At 32.4% G+C, this 12,866-nt stretch overlaps 2 protein-coding genes across 3 annotated transcripts; one reads left to right on the top strand and one right to left on the bottom strand.

The window, feature by feature from the left end:
• Positions 1-8: 8 nt before the first annotated feature.
• On the top strand, positions 9-3,397 carry LOC148614844 (uncharacterized). Its single transcript, XM_088589269.1, has 2 exons — positions 9-27; positions 941-3,397. The coding sequence occupies exon 2, from the start codon at positions 966-968 to the stop codon at positions 2,112-2,114; it is 1,149 nt and encodes a 382-aa protein (XP_088445395.1). The 5' UTR covers positions 9-27; positions 941-965; the 3' UTR covers positions 2,115-3,397.
• A 655-nt stretch (positions 3,398-4,052) lies between these two features.
• LOC148614843 (perlucin-like) lies at positions 4,053-11,965 on the bottom strand. Of its 2 annotated transcripts, none has more exons than XM_088589270.1 (4): positions 11,646-11,965; positions 6,674-6,777; positions 6,195-6,303; positions 4,053-4,623 (listed from the first exon to the last, which is right to left on the bottom strand). In XM_088589270.1, the coding sequence occupies exons 1-4, from the start codon at positions 11,896-11,898 to the stop codon at positions 4,388-4,390; spliced, it is 702 nt and encodes a 233-aa protein (XP_088445396.1). In that variant the 5' UTR covers positions 11,899-11,965; the 3' UTR covers positions 4,053-4,387. The 2 variants fall into 2 exon arrangements, with proteins under 2 accessions (XP_088445396.1, XP_088445397.1); XM_088589271.1 differs by lacking the exon at positions 11,646-11,965 and adding an exon at positions 7,611-11,583.
• Positions 11,966-12,866: the final 901 nt, after the last annotated feature.

Genomic DNA, 12,866 nt, shown 5'->3' with positions numbered 1-12,866 from the left:
GGTCGAAAGTAATGTCAAACAGTTAAGGTAAACGCTAGGAAGGATTGGTTACACCATTTATTCAGCATAAATATAATTTTTAATCCTAAGGGTTCGCATAGAAACAACAAAAAGAGGAAAACAGATCTATTACATAGATAAAAGGAGAAATTCCTGCAATTGTGTATGCGAAGTTAGTTAAGATCTATTAAAAAAGTATATTTCTGATGCCATACCAAAAGTAAAGTATTTGAATTTAAGATGAATTTAAGATGAACGATGCTGTACTTCTTGTTCACTCAAAATTGGTTACAAATGTAAATTTTATTTTACTTGTGTGATTTTTGTAATGATAGTCAGCTGATAAAATTTGAAGTCAATACCATAAGGAAATTTTCATCAAATTTTAATTAAAACTACTGAAAGTTTTTCTTAAAAAGATTCAGACCAAGTTTGCAGTTTTCTAACGTTTGAAAAAAAAACAACGTTACAAACAGTATATAAAGTACACGAACAAAACAATCGTTAAATAAAACTAAACTACAACTAGTTGAACAACTACGTAAATGTTAACCCATAACCTGACATTCATCGGAAATCCTTTACGTATTGTTTATTGCAAATATGTACATCAATATTACCATTTAAATACTTCAGATTTTGAAAAAGCAAAGATAGAAATGTATTTTTTTTTCTATTTCTTTCCGATTTGAATTTTAGTATTTAGTTTTTCCGCATAGTTTCGTTTGATCTTGTTTCTACTTTAATCTTTCAACAGACTATTTATTCTAGGATTAAGCTTTCGGTTGAACCGTGTTAATTTGAATTCTTTTCAATTTTCCCATTTGTAAAGAAGGGAGCTGCCTAAAGTCGTATTAATGGCGAAATGATTTCTGGTACTTCCTTATCTTTCAACTAAATGGAAAAGTTATTCTAACGTAATCACTTTTTTACTTTTTAGGAATAAAAGTAGTATAAGTAGAAATATGGAAAAGGGACATAAGGAGGAAACACATGACCATAAAGTAGATGAAAATGACCCTGAAGTAGATGAACAGGATTACAAGGTAGATGAACAGGACAACAAGTTAGATGAAAAAGAACATGAGGAAGAAGAACTGTGTGAACAAATGGGTAAAACTAATCTGGCAAAGAAACTATCATCTGCAACCAAAGTTGGATACGTTGAAGAAACAATAGAAAGCAACGAAGATGCGATAGAAACAATATCCAGACAAGTAAAAGTATTTCTTCCTGTGATCCCTGAGAATCTAGTTTGCAGTCTTCGATTCGACCCCGACATTTCCCCCATATCAGGCATTGATATAATGGATCCAGATAAAGCTCTAATTACTACAGTAGATCATAAACTAATAATGATTGATATAAAAAATAAAGCAGTTCTACATGAAATAAAATTAGAAGGAGTGTGCATAAGTTCTCCTCCACAATTATTTAGCGGCTCAAATGTTCTTTACATAAACATGTTGAAATTTCAAATAGTAAGAGCTTTGATGAACAAGACACAATTCGATGAAGAAAATGTATTTATAAGTTTAGAATCGTACAGTTCAGGGGACTCAATGAGGCTGATATCTCATTTCCTTGTTATAAAATCAAACGAAGTCGTTGTTTTTGCGACCGAGAAAGGCATTGGTCGCTCACTTGCAGAAGAAATTCCTTACGTTACAAAATATGACTCTGAAGGAAAACAGATAAAAGAAGAAAAACTTATGGAAAATAATAAGAAGTTGTTTGATGAAATACATGCAGTTACGGAGAACAAATTTGGAGAAATATGCATGACAGTTTCTATTGCTAACGAAAGCAAAGGTGTAATTACTGCATTGGACAAAGACTTCAAAAAGTTGTTTCGATACGTGAGTAATATCAACAACAGGTTCAAAACGATGTATATAGCTACAACAATTCATGCTAACATTCTTGTTTTGCATCTAGCCAATCTGATTGAAATTCTAAACAGAAGGGGAGAATTAATTGGTTACTTTCCACCACAAGAATATTTACCAGTTGGCATTCCTGTGCAGATAGCTGTAAATGAAGAAAATGTAGCATGGATTGCCACCGCTTGTGGACGTGTTGCCTGTATACAACTAAATAAAGAGGTGATGTAGACTTTTGCGGTGTTTAAATGTGCATGCATATTCGGCTTGATATATAAAATCCGTATTGTGTTCAATGTGCTGAGAGTCTGAACAATTTGTCTATCCAGCTTATACGAGGAACTATAGTACTTTGAAGTTAAATAAATAATCACTCAGGCTTCCAATAAATTTGATGTACTGCAAAAATAGCCCTTTTGATCGTACACATTTCGCTTCACGGGTAAACAGTAAGAGTAGAAAAAACTGGACACATACAAGTATTTCAACGAAAAGGTATAAATCTTTTGTAGTTAGTATTGTACATTAATACATAAATACCCACAAACCCTGGTATAAATTACAAAAATACGTGAGAAAACGTTTTACTTGGCGCGGTGAAGTTTCCTTTGATATTAAATTGGGTATACAATTTGACATTGATGTAGTTTAGATATGTGACACGGCTGTTTATTATTGGTTATATCATGTATTTTGTTTTTGTGTATGTCTATAATTCTTTGTTTGCTCATTGTCCATGGATTGTGTTCACTCCCTAGTCGTTGTCCCTGGATTGTGTTCTCTGTCTGGTGGTTGTCCTTGGATTTGTTCTCTGTCTGGTGGTTGTCCCTAAATTGAGTTGTCTGTCTGGTGGTTGGCCCTATATTGTATTCTCTGTCTGGTGGTTGTCTTTGCATTGTGTTCTCTGTCTAGTGGTTGTCCCTAGATTTTCTCTGTCTGGTGGTTGCCCTTGGTTTGTGTTCTCTGTATGGTGGTTGTCCCTGGATTGTGTTCTCTGTCTGGTGGTTTTCCCTAGATTTTGTTCTCCATCTGGTCGTTGTCCCTGGATTGTGTTCTCTATCTGGTAGTTGTCCCTGGATTGTGTTCTCTGTCTGGTAGTTGAACCTGGATTGTATTCGTTTTGATTGATGTTCTAATCCTGCTTCCCTTGATTTCCATTGGATAGCTCTAGCGCAACAAGTCAAGATCCACTCGTCCGATACTCTGACGCCTCAACTTTTGGCCGGACTGTGGCGTAACTAACGATTTTTGAGTTATTCAAAGAAAATTGCTGACTCTTTTTTGGTGTATTCTATTTAAGCAAAGTCGTACAACCTAAGGGTATTTTAAAACAGTGCGGATTAAGATATACTTGTCTTCGTTTTTTTGTTGTTTGAGGTATGTTTGTATTGAAGTTAGAGGTATACTTCATGTGGGTAACTTTTCTTCCATTTAACACCTTTTGAGTTCTTATCATGGATTTTGTTTTGAAATATATTTGTTATTTGTAAATAAAATAAATCTATGAGTTTTAATGACGTTTCGTTTGATATTAAGGCTTGTTTGACAAACAGAATTATTATGGCTACAAAATAAAATATACATACAAGGCATACACATTTACATTACATAAGTGTTGAGAAAATTACCGGTATCAGTACTGCATTTTATGGCAATATCTGATTAAAATAAAACCAAGGTGAGAAGTGCAACCGAAGATATAACGTTCTTTAGATTGTTTAAATCAGTTAGCTAGTCAACCCAAGATATTAGATAGAGGTGTTTTTAAGTCTTAATCATGGGTCTTTAAGATCACTTATATTTTTTTCTAATCGCAAGACGTCTGAAGTAATGCATGTTTGGTTGTATTTGAATTACAAAGCAGTCTTCACACATTTGAAACACACCGGAAAATGCAAATAACAGCACAGAGATATCGAACGAAATAAGGCTTAATTGCAAATGAACTTATCTAAAATAGAAAGAAATGCTTGTAGAAAAATATGATTTAATATCATTTGTCATTTATTTTACCGGTCATTTATTATACCAGAGTAAAATCTTGTACGGTCTTTCCTATCTAAAATTTCGGATGGGCTGAGTAAATTTTACTGGTAACATATTGTTTTGTCCTATAACAATAGAAGTTAAATTATTACTGTTCATGAAAGTGTTATACTAAGTCCGTAATTGTCATGCACATATGCTTTAATAGCAGTTTTGTGTTTGATATAATTGAATTATCACAATATATATTGTACAAAGAAAATAAAAATAATTATGTTAATAATGATAACAATACAAAAAATAAGATTTGAGATGAAAGGACGGAAAAGAAAAATAACCTGGCAAATGTTGAAGAATACCACCGATATTGACATCATTACAGAACTATTATTTGTACACCTTTCAATGACGATTAATAAATACAAAATAATTCTGAGTGAACTGATTTTTTGTACATCTTTCAATGAATATCAATAAAGTTTAAAATATATATGATGACAGACGTCAGAGTTTGCAGTCTATGACGATGAAACTTGTTTTTCGCAAATGAAGTGCAGCATACCATCACATCTATCGTCAGTCCAGTACCCTTTCTGTTCTTGCAAAGAAACTATTTCTAGGCAGTTTTTGTTGGTATTGTTTCGCTGTGGTCCAGAATTTGATTGCCAGTTAGTCCAAGTAAGAAACGTTCCACTAGGCTTCCATTGCCATTGACCTTCATGTCCGTCGTCTGTTCCACCGATCCAATAGTTTCCTATTACAACATTTGTAATATGTCAAAATTATTTCTTTTTGTCTTTTAGCGTGCTAACAATTTATATTGGTTAATGATTGAAATGCTCTCACTTAAAAACAACATAAAGCCACTCAGTCAATAACAATAAATTAAGTATACAATTTAACACATTAAGTATCAGTTTTTATAAAAACCAGACAGGAGGTGATTCATGCATCTCAAATCACTTTTATTTCTTGTTCAGAAACAGTTACTGATCACAAATGTAGTCTTAGTTTTTCATTTAGATGTTGCGCTTTTGAGATAAAAAATTATATAGATTGTACATGAAATTGACACCTTGCAAGAGTAATTGTTCTTGATTTTGTTTGATTTAGTTGATTTTAGTAGGAGATTAATGCATGATTTTCTCAAAAGTACAGATATGAATATGGAAAGGACAATTGTTACGTAAAAATAAAGCATATGTAGACTGAAAAAGCATCGTTTGTTTGGTGGGTTTTTCTTCACCATGAATCACTTTGTCTGAATTTTATATGGACTGATACTTCAAAGCTTCAATCTGGTTCCTTATGTTTAGTGTCTTTTTGTCGTTATTTACATATACTTATAGTTTATTTTTCTGTTACCGTGGATTTCATTACCTATGTTGTCGGGGCCTTTCAGAACTCCCTAAAAGTGTGTTTACACCTGTTGAAGACCTTTTGGTGACCTCTGACAGTATTTACTATTCTGTAATAAGGTTATACTCTGTTGCATTTGTTGCGTTTCACCATGTCAGTTCTTGTTTAAATTGTTTCTTGTAAGAATAATTTAGTAACAACACGAAATTATTTTATCATGAGTAAAATAACGAAGTTCCACAGATTTTTATAGAAAGTTCCACATCCATATATATCACCATTTTAGAAATTTTTTTCATGCCGTACATGACAATTAACTTTACAAAATGGAGGACGTTATCTAAATTTGTATCTAGCCCTTGAATCCAGAATCGGTTATAACTTGTTAAGTATGTAACCGCTTTGAATACTTCTACAATTGAGTTCGAATCAATTATCTATGTTGCACACTGATAAGTTATTTATTTCATTCTAATTTACATAACAGTGTACTATAAGTATAAAGCAAACCTAATTATAAAAATACAGCACTCGTATTGTTGGTCATTTATGTGTCTTTGTGTTGTTATATTACTTTTTAAATTGGCGAATTGACACCGTTCTGATACCATGAATAGTGTTGTACTACTTTTGCTGTTTTTTAAGTTTCCTTTGTCACGTTTTACCATATCCGTACTATTTTCTATCTTAAACCATTGTCGTAACACTTGTATGTGCAACCCAGGCAGATAAATTAAGGAGGTAAAACTAGGGTAAGGGAAATAACACAGTGATATGTTTGTATCATATTCAATTTCAACAAAGTCCAACAAGCTTTCATTTGAAGCAAAAATTAAATCTGCCCACTTACATGAGATTGATATAAAATGCTGAATACAAACGTTCCAATGATTTGTACTTTGTTTGTAAGAGTTGTGTCCCTTACCCTAGGCCTACGTTCTTAAGTAGTAACGAAACGATAACTACTATCTTCATCCTCATGTCCAGAATCCGCAACCAGATTGGAGGTAATAAATCTATTCTCATCAGCTGTTGATATTTCTGTGAGATATGCCCCTAGTCCAAGACAATAATCCTAAATAAATGTAGTTTCATACTTTTATCACATGCTTCATAACATTTGTTGGCTAAACGAAGCCTAATGTTGTATTTGAAGTGGAAATGCATGGGTGGGACTTTGTCGTCTCATGAATCACCTTCCCTCGTCTAGACTTTACAAACAAAATGATTAAAATTGAATCTAAAAAAGCCACAAATTTCTTACATCAGGAGTACAAATCGTACTACTTGATTACTTGATGGAAACCAACAAATGATTGAAAAAAAACAATTATAAGAAGAAGCAAATACAGAATAAACAAAGATAATGAATTATGGTGAATTATATGTAAGTGTTGACTTCGAATATTATATACACTTTTAGGTTCTAACCTTAAATCGCTTACCTGAGCACCACGCCAAAATCTGTGGATCTGTGTAACAAAAAAATAGCAGGATCTGCCATACCGATACCAACCCTCAGAACAAGTCATTCTTTCTTTAGAAGTATCTAATAACAATAATATTTTTTTTTAAATTAAAAGAAACGAAGCCGCAAAATTTTCGTATTTTGTATATTCATAAAAACTTGAAATTTGATCCACCAATTATCTAATAGTTTAGAATGAATATTTTGAAAACTTATATTTTCAACATTTAAATATGTTAAAATTTAATTTGGAGATAACTGAACCTATCTGTTTAGCAAATATATGCTTTCATATAGATTATGTAGGAAGATTTGCATTTTCTTTAGAAATAAAAAAATAAACCAGGTGTACAGAATTGTTTTATAAATTTAGAAAAAAAGGATACTCAGGTCTAGATTATAAAAAGAAAATGTGAAATCACTGATTTAAATCTTCCAATAACATTTGTATTGAACCTGTTCTCGCAAATAAACGTCCATTTAAACAAAGGCCTGTAGTTTTCCAATGTTCTGTGTTATGGTAAAACCCTATAAAACGTTTGATATTCCAAACCAAGGTGAAATAAAATACCTGACCACATTAAATTAATTCGCATAAACCACTAACGTAATTTGATTGCAAACGAGTGAATTTGAATTTTATTTCCAAACTTAACTTTTCAACAATCGAGGTTAATGTATTTAAAAACGCATTATTTATGAATTATTACTGTTTTCAATTTGGTCTGTTTTGTTCTAACAATAAATATCAGCTTGTATAGTTGCAGGAATCTTTCTGTTAGGTAGCAAAACTTGTAAAACTTAATTTATTCTGAGAGAACGCGGACAAAATGTAAAGTGTTCTTGACCAATTAAAAGAAATTGTTCCGAGTTGTTCATTTACTTTTGTAACCTTGTATGTATTATTTTGGTACTTTTGCGTTCTTTGTTGTGTGTGTCTGTTTTCCATTTCTTTTCGATATCCATGGATTGCATTCTTTTAAATTCCACTAGAATCTTGGATCCCTTTATCACTTCCTCCAACAAAGATATGCACATTGTTTCTTATAAATCATATGAAGGTGAAGATAAGATATAAACATATCACTATATGAAAGAGGCAACTTAAAGAATAATACCACTAACCAGTTCAGGCGTTAGGAATTTCGTGAAATTTTACTGAAATGTTCTCAAGTATAAAGGCAATGAAAGAAAAAGCGTCTGAAAATATATAGCAGATATAGCAGTACTAAAATTCGTAAAATAAATGGGAAGTTTCAATTCAGACGTCTTTAATCCTGTCAATATTTTTACGAATGACGCATGCCATACACAACTGGATTGGAATTTTTCTCTTCTTCCTTCTTAAAACATTAAAAACAAAATACATTACATTTATCTGCCAGAAAAGAACCTTTTAATCGTTTCCCGCCAAAAGAAAACTAACTTTTGAACCATATTTACAATAATCTGAAATACTTCTCCGTTAAGATTTTTTTCAAACTTGCGGTATGAAAAAGGTATCCAATAGCTGATAGTATAAACTCTTTAAAAGGTGGAGGTCACCGATATAAGAAAGTTAATCACATTTGTGTCCCATTTCTGCCTAATTTTGTTTGTTCATGGGACGTTTCCCAATCCAAATGTTTTGTTGAATGACGTTACATCATATAGTCAGCGACGGTACGTCGTTACAAGCTTCGAAACAGAAAGAAAAAATAGAATATGAGTCGCCTGACAACTTTGATCCCTGGAGACTGTTGAAGGCCTTATAATAAGGGTTATTTCAGCAATTGAAAAAAATTTGGTTAAACCTAATGGTTTTGGAGATATATGCGAAAAACTACTGTCTGATCCCTTTGTTCTATTTTAGTATAGCGGCCATGTCTTTCAACGGATCAAAAATCTCCACATCAGTTCTATGTAGAATACCACAAGAAACATTCATAGCAAGTCTGCTTCCAATTAGTCAAGTAGTGTGAGAGGAGAAGATTTTTGAAAGAAATAACATTAAAAATATTAAAAAAAAAAAAACGTCGAAAAAGGGCAATAACTCCAAAATGGATTAACAGATTAAAATGAAAATTTGACCACAGATAGATATCATCATGCGGTTTTGGAGATTTATGCAAAAAACTACTGACTGACCCCTTTGTTCTATTTTTAGTAATGACGGCCATGTTTTTCGACGGATCAAAAACATTAGTTCTATGCAGGATACCTCTAGAAACATTCATACTAAGTTTGGTTCAAATTGGTCAAGTAGTGTCAGAGGAGAAGAGTTTTGAAAAATTGTTAATGACAACGACAGACGATGATGACGGACGACGACGACGACGGACGCCAAGTGATGGCAATAGCTCACATGGCGACTGGGAGAGAACAGACGATTGATCTATAAGCGATACATACAAAAACTATTCTGGTTGCATGATCGTGTCTCTTCGCGTGAACATGTTACAATTCGTATTCATATTTTAAGTTATCACAATGCTTACTTACACTTGGAATACTTATCTGGATCTAAAGTTCAACATTTAAAAAATGTACGTGGAGCATTTCAACAGTAGTAGTAATATTTTAGTATCAGAATATTGCACGATAGCCGCCGGTGAAGTTTTTTTTACATGTAAGAGATTGCACATATACCTACCATTTGTACTTGTAAATTTGTGTCTTTTTATAGTGCTCTTTGTATTAAATTTCAAATAAAAAGGCAAAATGAATTGGAATTTTCAAGAAACAAAAAGGCAGGATCTATTATTGCTCTAATATATTTCGTTTACATTAAACAATATTATTGCGCTCCATGCTGAAAAAAAGTGTTCTCAAAATAAAAAGGCAGGACAAATATTTGATCTTAGCCTCCATAAAAATCAAATGGTTGACGTAGAAATTCCTATATCTTTAATGGCAAATTCTTTTCCCATATTTTACCTTATTTTAATAAAATAAATTCAATTGGCAGTCCACCCTTGTCGGTAAACATACATCCTGTTTGGAAGGTATATTATTTTTCCGGCGTTCCTATACTGACACTGCATAGATTTTTTTTGCAAATGGACGACAATCAATCATATGCATGCGATCTAGATTCAAGTGGGCTAATAAATAAAATTTTAAAGCCGAGGGAAGCGAGGCAAAAATATTTGTGGGGATAGAATTTGTAACAAATTATGATTTCGTGTAAAAAATACATCCTCAAATTACAGGAGAGGGGCATTCGCCGGATCCATCCATATGAATCCGTGCATGGATTACATATTCCGCTTGAAACTATTTCTACATTTTTACCTCAGTAAATGAACTGGCAAATTGTGTTTTATTTGCAATAATACGGGAATACCTTTAATATTCTCCAGTTCAACAACTTATTGGGATTAGGAAAACTAGCTCACATCTCCAAGAAAAGAATTATTGTTCCATATCTCGCTAAAATGTTTGATAATCAAATTTCAAAACTTCCCCTAAAACTATCAAACCATGCTAATAACAATTTTTTTAGAGTCCAATTTAGTAAAATTTGTTATAAATTTCCCCGGAATCTGTTGTAAAATTGTAATCGTGTGTTTGTGTAGGATAGACGGACATACGGACGGACACCAGCCATTTTCCAAAGCGGCCCTTGAACCTCGACCTCATATTGTTTCTACGATAAAAAAGAGATAAGTCGGGAATTTTGCGCAATAAGGGACGTCACAAACGACAACGATATAATAGTTTGTGCCTTCCAACAAGCATAAAAAATATTGTTTGATTTGTCTTTAAGAATATGAGAATGAAGTAGAGCTGACGTATGAAGTAACCATGGCCACCACTTACTTACTACTAATATATAAGACTGAAGTTGAGAAAAGTAATATCTATGTCCACGAAAAAGGTATGAAACAAGAAAGCTAAGTGACAATAAACTCTGACAAGACTTCAAATTAGATTTGAATAATAAATTTCAAATCTAACAAAGAAGAAATATTGAAATTAAAAGTTAAATAAATGAACATTAGATTAAAGTTTCAAAAACCTTCATCAAAGCTAGCAAAAAAACAAGAAAAACAAAAACAAAAACAAAAATAAAAATAAATATAAAACTAACAAACAATAAAAATGATCGGATTGCAATGCTGTCTCCGAAAAAATATCTTGGAAGCATTGTAACAACAGATGGTGACACAGAAGAGGAAATCAAAGCAAGGTAAAGGAAAGCAAGAGATGCCTTCACCAATCTGCAAAGAATCTGGAAGTCGAACAGCATAAGTAGAAACTATACGATAGTTGTGTACTGTTGTATGAAACGGAATGTTGGCGACTGACCAAAAAGAAAGCATCAATAAACCCTTTTGTTTTCACAATGGAAGCATAAGTAATATTTTGAGGATATTCCGACCGGCTATCATCCCAAATGAAAATCTGATAAAACCACCTAGTGATGCAACCATACTTCAGAAACATTGCTGGCCATCGATGTGGAATATCATGAAAAGGCGGACCGTTGACACGGGAAAGAAAGCGATCGGTGTGACATAGATCCAATTAGAAAAAAGAAACGAACGACAAAGAATACTGAATAAGTATTGTCCTTGCTCTATGTGCCTCCAGGTGTGTGCACCAAAGACGAAGTAGACATATAGACATATAAGCAAATGATACTTTTGATAAGACTGTGTTAATAATTTTGTTGTGCTAATTACCAACTGTTTTTTTTACTTTTTGAGCAATTCTATGTTGCCAGGAACATGAGTGTTTTCATTTAGCTTTTATCATGAGTTTATTGTTCAGGAAAATTGTCAACATATATTGTCGTGCTTTTGTTGAATGTTACAAGTTTTATGTTCAATCTTATCTTGCCCGATTTATATATACTTACATTACTGAAACACTTGCAAATAGACTATATTCCATTTAAAAAAGGATTAACATCTTTACTTCTGTTTTTGATGAAAAAAAAATAACCTGTAAATAATCATATTTACCTTTATTTAATATGCTTACAAGTCCTATCATTATAATAATTGAAATGATTATGACTGTGAACATTGTAGAACACCATTTAAATCTCGTGTCATTACAATCTATATCAGTCTTTTTATCGCTACTCAAATCTTTATGTTCCCTTTGATATTTTGGGTGCACAACCAATTCCATGTAGCTTTCATCATCTTCACAAGGTCGGGTATGTAGATCGGCCATATTGAAATAACAGTCTACCAAGAAGATGCTGGTCATAAGTGAGATACTGTACGTTTTAAATGTACAAACACTTCAACTGAAATGTCGGATTTGAACATCGTCTCTATAATAGATGACTTCCTCAGTTTGATTGCATTATTTCCCTAATAATTTAAGTTTGAACTTAACAAGATTGTATCATAATATACTTACTTAGTTTTCATTTTAGTGTTTTATTCTTTAAAATGTTACACCCTTTTTAAAGTGTTGGAAGAGTAAATTTGGCACACTGAAAAGGAGTAAATATATATAGTATTCAAATATATGCTTTAAATGTCAAAACTGCCAAAAAAGTCTAGATTTCCCCAATGCCTCTGTTCCTCTGCTGGAAAGAGATGATTAAATTGAGCATCTTCTTACGTTTCTTGACAAAGAAAATATTTCCACCTGAACTTGCCTGTTAGGGTAAGGCAAAGTCCACCATTGTTGGCAATGAAAATATAAATTTGCTAAGTCAACTCTATTTAAACATTGACTTTCAGACTTTACATAAAATCCATTCCGTTAACCGTATTGTATAATTCATGGACTGTAGCCCTTTGTCATCCAACAAATAAATAAAAAAAAAAAATAAAAAATAAATAAATAAATAGAACAAGCCAGATATTTAGTCGACCGTTTGGAACAGTTATTGACATGCACTATGCAAGATATATTGCGAAATGTTGAACTGTATGTGCACAGACTCGTGTCTTTTGACCTTTTGTGCCATGGACGGTTATGAAGTAAAATCCTTATCATTATGCGTATAAGTATAGTCTTATATTACTCACATCAGTCTATTAACTTTGCAGTCGGTATTCCCAAAAGAATTATTTAAGTTTAACATTTAAGTAGCACCCCAGCTAAGGATCATGCAAAATGTGATTCATGGGTAAAAAGACTACATATTTTTATTTTTGATATTTTGTTTGAAATGTCATAGTAAACAAAATAACATGTGGTTTTTGATACAACCCGTGCTC

The sequence above is a fragment of the Perna viridis genome, chromosome 6 (assembly GCF_037379345.1).
Source record: "Perna viridis isolate PV_CMFRI_1.1 ecotype Kerala chromosome 6, ASM3737934v1, whole genome shotgun sequence".
Lineage (NCBI taxonomy): Eukaryota > Metazoa > Mollusca > Bivalvia > Mytilida > Mytilidae > Perna > Perna viridis.
Note: the sequence above shows the minus strand (reverse complement) of the source record. Positions and strands in the feature narration are given on the sequence as shown.

What these genes read in the sequence shown, in the direction of transcription:
- LOC148614843 (XM_088589270.1), bottom strand. Translation starts at nt 11,898, where the DNA reads ATGACCAGCATCTTCTTGGTAGACTGTTATTTCAATATGGCCGATCTA. An exon ending in TGTAAGCATATTAAATAAAG is followed by an intron (nt 6,778 to 11,645) that starts GTAAATATGATT and finishes TATTGTTATTAG; the next exon opens with ATACTTCTAAAGAAAGAATG. An exon ending in GATTTTGGCGTGGTGCTCAG is followed by an intron (nt 6,304 to 6,673) that starts GTAAGCGATTTA and finishes ACATTTATTTAG; the next exon opens with GATTATTGTCTTGGACTAGG.
- LOC148614844 (XM_088589269.1), top strand. Translation starts at nt 966, where the DNA reads ATGGAAAAGGGACATAAGGAGGAAACACATGACCATAAAGTAGATGAA.